At 35.8% G+C, this 15,957-nt stretch overlaps 5 protein-coding genes across 6 annotated transcripts; all 5 read right to left on the bottom strand.

Annotated features, from left to right (window-relative positions):
- Positions 1–65: 65 nt before the first annotated feature.
- On the bottom strand, positions 66–3,153 carry LOC17880381 (heat shock 70 kDa protein 9, mitochondrial). The gene is made up of 6 exons (XM_006285048.2): positions 3,010–3,153; positions 2,602–2,663; positions 2,426–2,504; positions 1,719–2,285; positions 1,015–1,635; positions 66–927 (listed from the first exon to the last, which is right to left on the bottom strand). The coding sequence occupies exons 1-6, from the start codon at positions 3,082–3,084 to the stop codon at positions 280–282; spliced, it is 2,052 nt and encodes a 683-aa protein (XP_006285110.1). The 5' UTR covers positions 3,085–3,153; the 3' UTR covers positions 66–279.
- Positions 3,154–3,378: 225 nt separating this feature from the next.
- Positions 3,379–5,402, bottom strand: LOC17878471 (uncharacterized protein At4g37920). The gene is made up of 6 exons (XM_006282458.2): positions 5,144–5,402; positions 4,677–4,942; positions 4,414–4,579; positions 4,093–4,337; positions 3,828–4,015; positions 3,379–3,745 (listed from the first exon to the last, which is right to left on the bottom strand). Exons 1-6 carry the CDS (start codon positions 5,328–5,330, stop codon positions 3,514–3,516), a joined length of 1,284 nt encoding a protein of 427 aa, XP_006282520.2. The 5' UTR covers positions 5,331–5,402; the 3' UTR covers positions 3,379–3,513.
- A 594-nt stretch (positions 5,403–5,996) lies between these two features.
- Positions 5,997–7,122, bottom strand: LOC111829370 (NAD(P)H-quinone oxidoreductase subunit M, chloroplastic). The gene is made up of 2 exons (XM_023778335.1): positions 6,506–7,122; positions 5,997–6,346 (listed from the first exon to the last, which is right to left on the bottom strand). Exons 1-2 carry the CDS (start codon positions 6,956–6,958, stop codon positions 6,146–6,148), a joined length of 654 nt encoding a protein of 217 aa, XP_023634103.1. The 5' UTR covers positions 6,959–7,122; the 3' UTR covers positions 5,997–6,145.
- A 150-nt stretch (positions 7,123–7,272) lies between these two features.
- Positions 7,273–10,602, bottom strand: LOC17878529 (serine hydroxymethyltransferase 1, mitochondrial). Its single transcript, XM_023778334.1, has 15 exons — positions 10,364–10,602; positions 10,218–10,268; positions 9,969–10,055; positions 9,719–9,840; positions 9,514–9,590; positions 9,238–9,362; positions 8,969–9,061; positions 8,790–8,882; positions 8,510–8,707; positions 8,323–8,427; positions 8,174–8,239; positions 8,011–8,088; positions 7,815–7,926; positions 7,627–7,737; positions 7,273–7,539 (listed from the first exon to the last, which is right to left on the bottom strand). Exons 1-15 carry the CDS (start codon positions 10,448–10,450, stop codon positions 7,391–7,393), a joined length of 1,554 nt encoding a protein of 517 aa, XP_023634102.1. The 5' UTR covers positions 10,451–10,602; the 3' UTR covers positions 7,273–7,390.
- Positions 10,603–11,035: 433 nt separating this feature from the next.
- LOC17880314 (agamous-like MADS-box protein AGL21) lies at positions 11,036–14,485 on the bottom strand. Of its 2 annotated transcripts, none has more exons than XM_023779204.1 (8): positions 14,220–14,485; positions 12,357–12,435; positions 12,178–12,239; positions 11,947–12,046; positions 11,785–11,826; positions 11,567–11,650; positions 11,330–11,486; positions 11,036–11,245 (listed from the first exon to the last, which is right to left on the bottom strand). In XM_023779204.1, the coding sequence occupies exons 1-7, from the start codon at positions 14,399–14,401 to the stop codon at positions 11,337–11,339; spliced, it is 699 nt and encodes a 232-aa protein (XP_023634972.1). In that variant the 5' UTR covers positions 14,402–14,485; the 3' UTR covers positions 11,036–11,245; positions 11,330–11,336. The 2 variants fall into 2 exon arrangements, with proteins under 2 accessions (XP_023634972.1, XP_006285120.1); XM_006285058.2 differs by having other exon boundaries at positions 11,036–11,237.
- Positions 14,486–15,957: the final 1,472 nt, after the last annotated feature.

Below are 15,957 nucleotides of genomic sequence, written 5' to 3'. Positions count from 1 at the left end.
TAGAGAGAAACGTTAAGCGGAACCTCAAGTCTCAACTGAAACTGACGGTCCCGTCAACCGGTAAAAAGATAATAACCTTTAAATTTCATGGAAAAAAAAACAATCAAAGAAACCAAGAACTACATCCGAGACTCTCAATAGGTTTCAAAGATATCAAGAGGTACCTCTCAATCAAGGTTTTTAAATACACAAAACTAATCAAATTTGTGAGGGAGATAAGCATGTAAACTTATTTGGTAAAAAAAACCTGAATTCTGTAATGCAACCCGGTTAGCGACCTCACTTCCTCGACCCGCTCGCCTCTTCAAATTCAGCTTCAGGCGTCTGCTGATCAGTTCCACTTGAACCCTCACCAGAGGGTCCAGAGGAATCAGATGGTCCGGATCCCTTAGACATGTGTTCTCCGATCTTTGACACTGCCTTGTTCGCAGCTTCAAGCTTAGCCTTGATGTCCTCAACATCCTCACCGGCCATAGCACTCCTCAGATCAGACACTGCAGTTTCAATCTCAGAGGCAATCTCATCTGTAATTTTCTCTCTGTATTCACTCAAGCTCTTCTCAACACTGTAAATTGTAGTATCAGCACTGTTCCTAAGGTCGATAAGTTGCTTCTTCTCCTGATCTTTCTGTGCGTTAAGCTCTGCTTCTTTGACCATTCGGTTAATCTCATCGTCTGAGAGACCACCTGAAGATCTGATTGTGATCTGTTGCTCTTTAGATGTTGCTTTGTCTTTCGCTGAGACAGTAACAATACCATTTGCATCAATGTCGAATGTCACTTCGATCTGTGGCATTCCTCTTGGTGCAGGTGGGATCCCAACAAGATCAAATTCTCCAAGCATTTTGTTGTCAGACGCCATCTCACGTTCTCCCTGAAGAACTTTAATTCCCACTTGCATCTGGTTGTCAGCAGCTGTGGAGAAAACCTAAGAACCAAATTACAATGACACAATTAGCAGTCAGCAATAGCTTTAAGACACAATCTGAAATTGTACTCTATCAAGATTTATTACCTGAGACTTCTTTGTGGGAATAGTGGTGTTTCGTTGAATCAACTTGGTGAAGATTCCTCCAAGTGTTTCAATACCCAATGAGAGAGGAGTCACATCCAAAAGAAGCAACTCCTTCACATCACCACGGAGGATACCTCCTTGAATGGCAGCTCCCATGGCAACTGCTTCATCCGGGTTAACACCTTTACAAGGACTCTTTCCAAAGATCTCAGCAACTATCTCTTGCACTTTGGGAACACGGGTCATTCCACCAACAAGAAGAACCTCATCAACTTCCTTAATTGTGATTCCAGCATCCTTCAGGCAGTTTTGGCATGGACATCTTGTTTTCTCAATCAAATTTCCAACCAAGGCTTCAAACTTTGACCTTGTTAGGGTTATGTTCAAATGCTTTGCTCCCGACGCATCCGCTGTAATGAAAGGCAGGTTGATTTCGGTCTGAGTTGTCGAAGAGAGCTCAATCTTGGCCTTCTCTGCAGCTTCTCTTAGCCTCTGGAGAGCAAGCTTGTCCTTAGTCAAGTCAATATTATCTGTTCTTTTGAACTCACCAACCAAGTAATCCAACAAAGTGTTGTCAAAGTCTTCTCCTCCCAAAAAGGTATTTCCATTTGTTGCTTTAACCTGTTAAAAGAGAATGTTCATATACACAAGAAAAAAAAAGACAATCACGGAAAAACAAAACCAAGAAGAAAACAAGGCACTACCTCAAAAACACCACTTGAGATTTCCAAGATAGAAACATCAAAGGTTCCACCACCAAGATCAAACACTGCAATGACACCTTCTTTGCTGTTCATACCATATGATAGTGCAGCAGCTGTAGGTTCGTTGATGATCCTCTGGACATCAAGACCAGCAATTTTCCCAGCATCCTTTGTGGCTTGTCGCTGAGCATCATTGAAATAAGCTGGAACGGTAACAACAGCTTTGGTGATAGATTTCCCAAGGTAAGCTTCGGCAGTTTCCTTCATTTTGGTGAGGACATTAGCTCCAATCTGGCTGGGAGAAAACTTCTGTCCATTGGCTTCAACCCAAGCATCACCATTAGGTGCCTTGACAATCTTGAAAGGAACCATTTTCATCTCTTTCTGTGTCTGAGGATCATCATAACGTACCCCAATCAAACGCTTGGTACTGAAAAATGTGTTTGTTGGATTGGTCACAGCCTGACGTTTAGCGGGTGTTCCAACAATAAGTTCCCCTTTTTGATTAATAGCAACCACTGATGGTGTGGTTCGAGTTCCTTCGGCATTCTCAATAACTCTAGGGGTCTGAAAAAAAAAGATCATAGTCAATACCTTAAGAATCCAGAAGTCAATACCTATAGAATCCACAAGTCAATACCTATAGAATCCAGAAACCAATATAACAAAAAAGATATCAGGGTTGGGAAAAAAATTACGGAGTTTACCTTTCCTTCCATCACCGCTACACAAGAATTGGTAGTACCCAAATCAATACCGATAACATCATTTCCCACCGGCCTCGAGCTACATAAAGAGAACACACATAAGTAAGGATGAGAGATAACACTAAGAAGTGATTTAGATTTCGTTCAAATACCGTAAGCTGAAAGGATGATCTTACCAGAACGGTCTCGCCAAATAACCCAATTTCCCAAACAAGGAAGTCTTTCCATTTGCGGAGATCTGCAGAGTTAAGAATACAAAAAGTGTAAAGCTTTAATCCATAATTGAACCATTCAAAAGCCTCAGTCAATGAATTCTCAAATCAGTAAGGAACAAAGTAGATAGATTCATAGATGAATCAGAAAGAAACAAAAAGTACGGAACTTTAAGAAATCTAGATCGAAACCCCTGAAACTCGATTCGAATACAACATAACAACCCAGATTCAACCCTTGGATAATTTCAAACCCTCTTCTATTTTGGATAAGTATTAACGATTTCAGATCCGAAAACCCCTACTCTTCCACAGGAAAACCCAAACGCGACTTCAATCATAAAAATGAAAAATCAAGGGAAAAATACATACGGATTTAAACGCAGATACGGAAGCCGTTTGGAGCTCACGACGGCGAAGGGACCGTAGAAGCGCGACGGAGGCCATTTGATTGGGTGAGAGTCGGTGGAGATTTTACGATCGGTAGGGTTTAAGGTCGGAGACGAACTGAAATGCTTGGCTGCTGCTAACGCGTAGGGTTTAAGACCTTATATTAAAAGGTTGATTAAATGAAAAGTACGACTATAACCTTCTCGTTTTTTGCAAAGTACCATAGGTCACGGGGTAATATAGGAAAACCAATAAAAATATTCGTGGGCTACAAGTATAATGTTGACTTTACTAACTAACCTGGACCTTAAATGGGCTTATTGACCTCATGCCCAGGCCCCAAATATGAGATTTATACCAAAATAATTAATTCATAAATAGACCTCATATTACTCGTAATTGCAGTTATAGCTGAGAACTCTACAAAATTACTCTCTCCCCCTTCCTAATTCTCAACAGTGTTGTTGTTGATGGATTTTCACAATTTCAGTTCAAAAATTCTTCAACAGAAGTATCGTCTTCCTTTTTCGGATTTTCATCTGCCACGACCGTTTTCTTGTCTAAATACTCGTCTTCGATCGTGTCCTTGAGGATGAAAAGCCGCTGAATCACAATAGGTTGGCTCATCTGTTTAGCTTCTCTAATATCAGTTTCTTCTTTGTTGAGATGGTAAGCATCAAGCATTATCTTTATCCACTTATGCAGCTCCTTTGGCGTCCTGTGTGCTCATCAAGCTAGTTAGCATCATGGTTGTGGTTAAAGATGAAACACTACAGTTTGGATTTTTCAATGTTACTTACGTGTATAATGCTTTAGGGTCCTTAGCTTCATGGTCATCGCCAGGAGAGAATGCTGTTGCTAGAGCAGAGAATCGTTCTTCGGGGTCAGTTATGTTGAGTAAGTATTTTAAAAGTTTGATCTCTTTCGGTGTAATGCTTCTAAGACTGCTCTTTGTAGCTTTGTATAAATGATACATTATGTCTTTAGCCTGTTCAATAATACAATTTTGATATGAGAAGATTGTAAAGATCGAAGCTTTTCTTTCTATTTTGGTCATGCAATTACCTCGTTGGTAACGGTTTGAGACTCTTTTGCAGCAGCATATGCACTGTTGATCAATAAGATCAATGAAGAATCTAGCTCCTTTGCCTTGGCTAAACTTCTGATCTTTTCGCAAGCGGCATCCACCGAAGGAGAGTTTAAAATATCATCAAACTTTGCTTGAGCAGCATCTAGTGTCTCAACACTCTCCAGTGTATTGTCATAAGCACTCACAGCAGATAAACACCTAGTTGCAAGCCTCGCAACAGCTGCTCAAAAAGAAAGAAACAGTCATCAAACTGTGTAAATCATTAATATAAGAAACATGATTTAATGTTTAAGTACCATCTCGGTCTTCTAAGCCATCAAGAGTTTCTGATAACAAAGTTACATAGCGGAAAAACTCTCCCGTGAAGTCTCTGCGTCTCTTGGCAGCTATTGCATTTATGTCTGTTGGGTTTTCTTGAATCTCCTTCAAAAGGTCATTGTGCTTCTCCATTTCTTCATCTATCTGCAACATGCTCTCACTCTCAAGTACACAACAACAATAACCTAATCCTCGAAACCAGAGTTCACTAATAAAAACAAGATACAACACTATAAATTACCTTCTTAACTTTGCTTTCCAGAGAAATCAGCTTCTGCTTCAATATGGGATCAGTTTCAGTATCAGCTCGGATTCTGCAACGCCTATAGAAATTCACACTGTACTTGTTCCATTCATCTCTTAAAACCAAATACGTCTTCCATTGTTTAACTTTAGGTTTCTCATTCAAGAAAAGATCAATAATCTTGTCACAGAACTGAGCCATAGTGTAGCCTTCAGCAACCTCAACGTCCATAGGATCCTCAACAGAGCTTTTTACTACAGTACCTACACACAACATTTCGATCTTCAATCAGAAAAGCTTCTGGCCAAAATCCGAGTCTATGGAAAGGTTTTAGTCAAGGTTTTAGCTTTCTCTACAAAATTCCCTTATCTAAAGGCGACCAATAATTCAAATTAGAATCTAAAGGAAAGGCCTTTCTTGGTAATTAAACAGAAAGGTGAGAGATTTGAAGATTATGAGCTTACTTGTAGTGCCACTGTAAGTGACAGTGTCGGTAGCTAAGGTGATACTAGTTGAGCTTTTGTGTCTCCTTCTTCCACCATTGATGAAAGCAGAGACAGGGAGAAGATGGGTTTGAGAATTATTGGTTGGTAAAGACAGTAATTTATCAGCTGAGGAGAAGAAGATTGATGTTTCCAGTAAATTCGCCATTTTTATCTTCCTCACTTTCAAGGAACTGTGTTCGTCTTGGTGGCGAAACGACGAGAAACGCCAGAGGATAAGAAGAGCAAAATAAAATTTGCTATAACGTTTTAAGTTTTAACATTGACAAATTAGAACTTTGGGGGTAAAATTACAAAAACTAGCAAAATTTGGACAGTTTTGAAATCTTTTTAAAAAGGGTAATTTAGGAACGTGAATGACGAATACAAAAATGAGTTCTTCTTTATTTTTATTTTTTTAATGAGTTTCTTGCAGAGGGACTCTTAAGTGTTTTGACATCACATATTCACATGACCTTTATACCTTACATCAACACGAAGAGACAAAGATACTTAGAGCATCTCCAATGGAGGTGTTTAATGAATGCTTAATGGGTTGTTTATTTTTATATATAATGAATATAATCAAAAACAATCTAAAAATCTTAAGCATTGTTGATTAAATTGAGGTTTTAAGCAAATCATAAGCACTTTAAACTACAAGTTGTCACAATTTTTTATAAAAATATTGGTAAACACCCATCATGGGTGCTTACCATTGGAGGTGGTCTTAGATTAGTTATTAGACCACTATGTGAAAAAGAATTAAATGTTCAACAAGCAAGTAGATTTCATATGAAATTGTTCATAGTAATCTTAATGTGAGCAATGCGGATTACTAATGAAAACCTAAAATATCATAATATATACATGTACGTTACTACTTTGTGATAGAGAAGATTTAAATAGCATACTATAACACCAGTATACAATATATTTAGATACTTGTCATTACATAATTTATAAATCTATAGAGTTGTTTAGCTATGCGTCTTCTTGAGGCTGACCATCTCCACCACCTTCAATGTTGCTAGTATTGAATTGAACACGAGGCTTCCCCATACTGAAATTAAGAACTCTTGCATCCATATTGTATTGTATTTCTCCATCAAACAACATCTTCCTTATGAAATGCTCTACGTCCGATCCTATCAATCTTAATGTGTACTCCGTTAATGGTGCTCCCTGTCCAAAACAATAACGTTATTAAATCTTTCTTAATCCTCAAAAACAATATTATTCAATATCAATGACTCTTCCAAAACTTAAACCACCAAGTAAACTATAGGGTCTTCTTGAATATCTAACTTTTAGATGTTCTTTTTCATTAATCGTTATCATTACCTCGTAGTGGTCGACGAGTTCTTGGAAACAAGAATAGACCTTGTTACAGCTTTCATCATCCCACACAAACTCTTCAGTAGGGTCAAGAATCAAAGTGAGTTTATCCATCTGCGACTGGTCAAATTCACAGGTCTCTGGATCAATATAAGCAGCGTAGATCCTAACGTGACGTGTGACACTGCTTAGCCACTGACCGCCAAACTGGCCCATACCCTTGCTCTTCACGTTCAGCTGTTTCTCTACTGGTCTCAATGGCGTTGGCTGCTTCTTCATCTTCTCTGTTGATTGCTCTTCTTTGATTGGCTCTGTTTCTTGTACCTCGAGAGTACTGTCTTGTTCAGGATTTGTCACCGCGAACACCTTCTGTGTTGTTCTTGGTCGGATTTGAGCAACCATAGGAGGATGTAATAGAGAAAGCTTTGTACAGGCAGTGTAAGAGAATGATGCAACCATTTTTTTGTTCTAGGAAATAAAGAAAGAAAAAACAGATCAAATTGTGAGATGTTTTCCGGTTACAGAACCATAATCTGTAGAGAGATTGATGAGATTGAGAAATGACCACAGCTTATGGATGAGCTTCTCCCAAATTTAAGCTTTTATTTGTCTCTTTTGTTTTCTTGGTATTTTGTGGTTAATCTGAAGTCACTTGTGAACTAAAGACAATCTTCTTTGGGAATTGACTGTTTTCTTGTATGTGTAACACATAATATGTTACATCTTTTTTTCTTCCAGAGATTATCTTTGTATTGATGTGTATACGTGACAGAGATTACTCGGATCATTATTTTTCGCATAGCATAAAATAGAGTTTTACATGTAGTCATGTATCATCTATACATTCCATGGAAATTCAAATGACAATAAAAGACTTGTGGGATAAAACATTTAGTTCTTGTACTTCATGGTTTCTTTCTCAAAACCGATTGTTGGGAACTGCTTAGCGAATTCCTCGACTTCATGGCGCAGCTTCGCAATCTCTGATTGAATGGTTGAAGAAGATTCCATTGCTGACACAAAATCCTTCAGTTTGGTTCCTGGTTTTAGAACATAACAAATGAGCTCAATCATGGTTTGTTTATAAGAATGAAAAACATAGCATCGCGATCAGAGAAATGAAAAACCTTGAGCTTCAGATTTGACTTTGAGAGCTATTGTCACAGCTTTGTCGAAGTATTCAGCTACTTTGGCAAAGTCTTCCTCAACAAAACCTCTGGAAGTGAGAGCAGGAGTACCTGAAAATAAAAATTGCACAGGATATCAGGAAGCCATTTTCATACCAAAAAGAAAAAAGCTTAAATATGATTATTACCCATTCTGATTCCACCAGGAACCATAGCAGAAACATCTCCAGGAACAGTGTTTTTGTTGGATGCAATGTGAACGGCTTCCAACACTTTCTCCACTCTAGATCCATCAATTCCCTGCAAAACAAATCGATAAAAGGTGTTTTACTAAGAAGATAAAAGAGGATAATGTAAATGGGTACTACAAAACGATCAAGTGACCTTGGGCTTCAGATTCACTAGAACCAGATGGTTGTCAGTTCCACCAGAAACAAGTTCATATCCTTTCTCCATCAGAGTCTGCAGGAATCAATAATGTATATTAAGAGATAATTAAAGTAGATATTACCCCATATGTGTTTTCTTCCCTTCACACGATTAGTACCTGAGCAAACTTTGCACTGTTACTCAAGACTTGCTCTTGGTATGCTTTGTACTCTGAAGTAGTTGCCTGCATTAGTCAGATCATTTGAAGGTTAAAAGCAACTGTAAATCCATTAAGCAACGTTAATTTCATTTCGTGCTTCACTGTACCTGTTTCAAAGCAACAGCTAGTCCTGTAATAGTGTGGTTGTGTGGACCACCTTGAAGACCAGGGAAGACAGCTTGATTGATCTTGTCTTCAAAATCATACAAAACCTTTGAAGACAAAAAATGAATGACATGCAAGAGTATAAATATAAAACGTTTTGGTTCAAATTTTGGTGTTTTGTTTTGTTACCTCTTTTCCTTGTTTGTTAGTTTCCTTAACACCCTTTCTGTAAAAGATCATGGCTCCACGAGGTCCACGAAGTGACTTGTGAGTTGTGGTTGTTACAACATCTGCATAGTCGAATGGTGAAGGGATAACACCAGCAGCAACCAGACCACTGATGTGTGCCATATCTGCTAGCATGACAGCTTTTTGCTTGTTACACACCTGGGAAAAGAGTTTGAATTAGAAATCTTAATTACATTAATTTATTGTCATTTTTCATGTATTAGGTATGTGACTGAATTACCTTTCGGATGCGGGCATAATCATACAAACGAGCATAAGCACTTGCACCAGCAACAATCAATTTTGGCCTGAAAAGAGTAGCACTTTTCTCCATCTGCATATCAAAAAATTGAAGACTTATAATTTTAAGATTTAACCGTATGAAGGGGGGGCTTATACTATATGAGAAGAGTTAAAAACCTGATCATAGTCGATGTAGCCAGTGCTCTCATCCAGTCGATAGGGCATTGTTTCAAAGAAGATAGACACGGCAGATATCTTCTTGGTATCAGTCTGATGAGAAATAAGAGGAAAGAAAATATTATACATCAGAGTCAGAGAGTTCTAAAATGAAATCAACACAGAAACAGTTGTGTACATTCATAGTAAGATAACGGAAGTTTAGGTTTAAGGCTTAGGCACATTAGTTTTGAGGTGCAAGCACATTTACAGAGTTATCTTGAAGGTACCTGGTAACCATGAGAAAGATGACCACCATGAGGAAGATCAAGTGCCATGATTCTCTCATGAGGCTTTAACAATGCAGTGTAGACATGGAAATTGGCAGGAGATCCAGACAATGGTTGCACATTCACTGTAACGACAAGACAGGAATAAGCCATCAAAGGATTAATAAAGCAATCACATTCCATTGGAACTCAGATCATTTACCGGGAAAATGCATAAGAACTAGTTCTACACAATTCAGATTTCTTGTTTCTCATATACTTGGAATGAGTAATTACCTCCCCACTTTTCAGGATCCAAACGGAAAGCTTCAAGAGCGCGCTTCTGGCATAAGGTTTCTGCCATGTCTATGTACCTGCAAAAGCAAAAGGTACATGAGATTTCAATTGTTATTACATAGATTGGTCAAGCAATCATGTCTAAGATCTGAAACTGTAATAAGTATCAGTGTCAAAATGAAAGATTGAAAATTCCTGAACATACTCATTTCCTCCATAGTATCTCGCACCAGGATACCCTTCACTGTATTTGTTAGTCATCACAGACCCAACAGCTTGCATCACTGACACAGATGTGAAGTTCTCAGATGGAATAAGTTCAAGTCCCTTGATAAGATAAGCATTAAAAGAGATCAGCCCAACTCACAATAACGAATCAAGGAACAAGATTTAAGATGGGATTAATCTAAAATCTCAGATACAGAGTAGTAAGTAAAGAGAGACTAATAATAAACCTTCCACTGTCTAGCTTTCTCATGCTCAATAATGTCAGCAATCTCAGGATCAACCTCCTCTAGAGATGCGTTAAGCTGTTTTGGCCACTGCAACGAACGTATACAGACAAAATATGTTTATAAGATTCAAACCCGCAATTTGAAACATAGACACAGAACTTCAACAATCAAAACCATTGCTTCAACTACAAGTAAAACTATAAAACCACCAAGAGACAAATAAAAAGATTGGATTTTGTTAAAGCTCACAGTGACACGAGATCGCTCCTTCTCATCAACAGCTTCACTGGGCAAAGAAGACTGCAAACAAAACAACAACAAATCAGAGGCCCCCAAAAAAAATAAAAATCGAAAATTTCCAATCCGATGAAAGGAGGAAACTTTGGGGTTATTACCATGAAACAAGAAGTGGATCTAACAAGAGGACGAATGGGTTTGTCAATTGAAGAAGAAAGCCTCCGAAGAGCCATCGCCATAGCCATTTTTCCTAAACCTCTCTCTCTCTGGTTTGGAACCCTAGAAACAGATGATTTGAATCCTAGACGAAAGAAGAAACAAAAAAACCCCCCAAGTTTGGGTTTATCCTCAAGGAGAGGTGAAGATAGGATTGTGGCCTCTGCTTTTGGCTGAGCTTTTGGTGGCTGCAGCAATTTTCGAATTTTTCCCTCTTTTTTACGGAAAAAAAAAATGGAAATTTTTATTTTATTTTTTATTTTGTTGTTTCTTTGTCGTTATCTCAGGTCACTGTCTCAGTGGGATACTCTCCACCACCAACCTTTGTGAATTGTGATGATGATTTGGTGACGATGATGATGATTTGTGTTTCCTTTATTAAAGACTCAACCTTTATGGTTTCTGGTCAACAATCCGATTTGGTCACCCCTAATACGTAGTTTCCAAACCGGTTTAAAATAGAAAGTATGACACATAATTGTCTAAATTAGGGTAATTAAAAACATAAACATATTTACTACTTTTGTTTATATTTTTTGATTAACGAGTCTATATGATTTCTAAACAAAGGCAATAATAATACTCAAGATGAGTATAACAAATTAAACACCGGATTTTAATTATATATGCTTTTACTTATATATATATTTTCAAATTGAAATGCACAAAGAAAGAAAAACATGATTAATTGATGATAGAAGAACCATGCTGCTTATCATGTGGCTTGGTTTTATTGGGCTTCAAATTCAATACCCTTATTCAAACCTAGTCTTTGGATTTGGTCTTCAACATCACAGTATCTTCGAACTTCAATCTCTGAAAAACTTTAAACGAGTGTTACATAATATAAAAATGCATAGAGGGCTTTTGTGTAACGTCGTCAAAGATCAAATTAATATAAATTTTACCTTGATGTTATTCGCTTGCTCTTGGCGGGGTCTCGTAATCGGAATGCTCGGGTTGGCTTAGTTGCAGCCGAATCTGAGTCTGTGATGATTCATCATCCGTGACAGTGACAGCTGCTCGTTCACGATGTATAAACCCATTTGTGCTTGCCGCGTAAGCCTGAAACGTTGAAGGCCATCACTTCAAAGCTCTTATTCTAAGCACATGGACTTTTGTATATATATGAACATGTTTGTCACCTTCTTGTAGAGCTCAACATTTTCTTGATGAATCCGTTGTACTTTCCTAGACAAATCTAGGTTTTCCTGATGAATAAGATTCCTCTGCACCACACAATCAAAGAAAATCCCATAGTAATTCAGATTTGTAACTAATTAATTGTGTTCTTTTGGGGAGTTTACATATATATATAGATAAGAGATATCAATTAAGTGTTTGCATATATCTCATTGTGTACCTTTTTGCTTAGTTCTTGGATTTCTTGAGTCAACATTTGTTCCTGTGAATCCGAAAAAGCAATCGGTTCTATTGAATTCCATTGTGTTCTGTTGTCAATCTTTTGAGCAATATACACTCCAGAGCATATAATACAAGGTAGAGAGTATATGTGTTTATGTACCTTTTTCATACGAACTCCATGCAAACTTATCTCAAGTTGATTCTCAAGACTGTTTAGCTCGTTAACACTTAAACCATTTAGTTGTTCTCCCATCATTTGCCTGCTCCGTACCAAACACAATCTATAAGCACAAGTTTCTTCATTTCCCTTTCCTTGTACTTGCCTTTCCATCTATTTATGTTGATCAGAGATTATATCTAATATATATGTTACAAAAGTCCAAGGCAATACCGATGATTTTCTTGCAAAGCATGCAATTCTTGCCTAAGAACAGCAGCTTCTCGCTGCCAAAACTATAACACACAACACAAATAACTTATCAAACTTAGAACTCAGTAAATCAAATCTCATTTCAATACATGTATATGCATAATTTGTATATATTTGCATATTTGTCAATATATGTATACCTTGACTTCTGATGCTGGGTTCAATAATTGTTGTTGCTCGATCTTGCTCTTGTTATATCTATCAATAATTGACTTCATGCTATTTTAAAAGATTTTATATTAGTACCTTGTTCATGGTATATATATGATTCACCCAAATCATATCATCTATCACACTAAAGAGTATATAAGATATTTCCTATGAAGTTTATAATCCGACTCCTCCACTAAAAAGCTTTCAGATATACGTAAAGAAAAAACACATAGCCTTGAAGTTTCATACAATTATGTGCTATAGACTTTTCAGTCTTTGTAGTGGCAAGATATAAGATATTTACACACAGACTTGTATATAATTAAGTACACATACACATTCCACAGAACATATAATTAAACTTTCACTCAGTAATATGATTTTGTTACTCACATACTTGTTATAAGAACTAAAGAAACTATATAGATGTTCCATTATCAATAAACAAGAAAAATTGCTTTAAAAAATTGTTTTGAGATAATTAACCAAGAGCTTTAAAACGATCCAGTTATGTGAGATAGAAAGAAATTACAGAAACAACAAAGAAACTAATAATAAGGCTCGGTCATAAATGTAATGCATCAACATGGCACACTTACTATACTAATTCCAAGAAACAATAACGTGTCAAGGCATATATATCCTGGCTGTGTGTAAGTTTCAAGAATGGTAAACTCAAAACTATGCTAAGTTTCATCATTCATGAACTCTATGATATATATGGGGATAATGGTTAAAGAAGATGAAAAATGCAGACTTAACAATGCTCGCCAAGGTTGAAAAATCCCTCACATAAGAAGTATTGTACTATTCGTTACTAAATAATGAAGGAAATTATCAAGAAAAAGATGTTTCACATTATAGAACTCTTTATTTGTTTGTTTGACACTGATAAATATGTAATCATACTATAACAAAAAAATTCAAAAATAAGAAATTAATATATTCTTTAGACTGAAATGTAATAATAACAATCCTGCATATATAACGTTAAATATACAAAGTTAAGTTATACAATGTTAAATATACATAATTATATGCGTTAAATATACATAGTTAACTTATACAGCTTTAAATTTACAGAGTTAATTATGATCCTTATGTCATGATATATAGGATCTAACTCAAAAATATGTAAATGTTTATGAGCATAAATAGATAATTTGTTATTTAATTAGATTAAATCATGTTTAAGCATATTGGTTTTGAGAAATTAATTCCTTCTCCATACCAATCTTTCAATATTGTGCTATCTGAAGAACTTATTTTTAGCTTTCCAGTACTGATGGTTGAGCAAGATCGCACTCAGCTATTGTGTCATCTACTTATGAATCATTAATTCTAAATTTGGAAAAACTAAACAATGAGCCTTATAGCAATAAGTTAATATCCATACATATATATACATGTGCAAAGACACAAAACACATGTTTGTTAAGAAAGTATTTTTTAAAAAAATACCGAAGTGTAAACTTAATAATCAAGCAGATATGAAGCAAAGAAACTATCTCGAATTACTTTTTTTCCATCTTTAAAAGAATCATTCTTCCTTTAAACTTCTAGTCAATTATAATATTTCTTTGTTGTAAAAAATATAGGTTGTCGGCTATACATACACATCTTATTGTACATATGGCAAAATGTAACATGTTCTACCGACCGCCAGATGCGAAATTTTTTCTACTACAAATGAACAGATCGCACAGTTACAAATATTTCACTGAAATATCCCTATAGCCTTTTAAACAAAACCTTAGCATAAAATTATATATCGTACAGACACACTTCCGCTATCCGAGAAATCAAGAAGATGTAAAAAATTCAGAATTAATCGTTTTGAGAAGAAGAACCTGGAGCTTGCAAAGTCATAGAGCTTTCCGGTGCTAGAGAAGATGATGAGACCGACCTCGGCGTCACAGAGAATAGCTAGCTCTTTGGCTTTCTTGATTAGACCCTTTCTTCGTTTGGAGAAAGTGACTTGTCTACTTGTTGAATCATCGATCCTTTGGATCACAATCTTCCCTCTTCCCATCGATTTTATCCTCTATTTGATTCTCCTCTGGCTCTTCTCTTTTCTAGGGTTTTGTTTTTAGATCTTACCAAGACCAAAAGGGAAACGAAGACGAAGATGAACGAATAAGAAGAAAGAGAAAGGTAGAAATAGAAAGAGAGAGAGGAAGGTTGAGCCAAGAGTCAACAATCTATTCGAGGATTAAACTAACTATATATATATATATATACACACTCACCTCTTAATATGAGACATATTTTGGTAGTTTTAATACATAGTAAAGTACTAAATTTATAGTCCAAAAGTAGTATTTGTGTGTGATTTTATCAAACCAACGAAATAGAAAGAAGTTCTTATAAAGGTACTAGGTTAAGAGAACATATATAGATATAGCTTAAACGTATATATATATATATATATATATATATATATATATATAACTTTCATCACTATTTCTTTTTATAGTTTATTGTGGGAGATAGTGGAAACTTAATGGAATTGTTTGGATAAAAAAAGAAGTGAAATAATATTAAACGTATAGTGTGAGTTAGGTAAATTTTCATTATCAATAATATTTCCTTTTTAACATGTCCGTACATATTTATAATTTAAATCTTAAGTCTTGTTTGTTTTTTCAGATGTCATGTGGAAATAGTGAATGGGTGCATCACAGGACCGTGTTTCTCTGACAAAACCCTCTAGCTTTATATGCTGCTTTTCTTAATTAATTATCTTTTGTAGGTGATACAAATAGAGCTTTAATTACAGTATAATGGACCTTAATTATGGTCATACGAAAACAATATACTAAACATATATAATGGATCTGTACAAAAGACATTTACCCAAAAAAGTAAGAGAAGGGATCGAACAAAATACATTGTACAAATAGTCCATATGGCATTACGTATTTCTTACAAAAGAATAAGTCCTCTTTTTTTTGGTGTATATAAAACGATATAAAGTACACGTGTCAGACAGGAACTTGGAGTTGCGGAGATTCACTACATTGTTTTGTCGTAAGTTTCCAAATATGGCAAGAAATATAATACCAAATAATGTTACTTGCTTAATTTGTAATCAAAGCAACGCCGTGTATATATATATAGCTGATACCAGATTCATATATAAAAACAACTCTTAATACTACACAGTAATTTTAAAAATAAAATAGATTATGAATTAAACATATAATCAGTGTTGTTCTATGTAAGAAAGTTGGTTTTTATATCAGGTCCAGATAATATAAATGTTGAAAAAAACAAAGAATTGTAGTTGATATGGTTAAAGTTATGCTTATATTTGCATATATGTATATAAAGCATTCAAGCTATTGTATATAATTTACATCGAGTGAAAAAATATAAAATGCAAGATGCATTTGTGGCAGGCACACGTGGGAGAAGTGAGAACACCAATTGATGGATGCCTTCGCACGCTCCACCGCAGAAACCGCCTCATCTTTATAGTTATTTTTTTATATAAAAAACTCTATGTTTACAAATATTAATATCCTAAATTACTCGATATATTGCCGAGAATGATTTTCGTAGGCTTTTAAGAAGAAGAAAAAAAGG

The sequence above is a fragment of the Capsella rubella genome, unplaced genomic scaffold, assembly GCF_000375325.1.
Source record: "Capsella rubella cultivar Monte Gargano unplaced genomic scaffold, Caprub1_0 scaffold_7, whole genome shotgun sequence".
Lineage (NCBI taxonomy): Eukaryota > Viridiplantae > Streptophyta > Magnoliopsida > Brassicales > Brassicaceae > Capsella > Capsella rubella.
The sequence above is the reverse complement of the archived record's forward strand: the minus strand, read 5'-3'. Positions and strand labels throughout refer to the sequence as shown.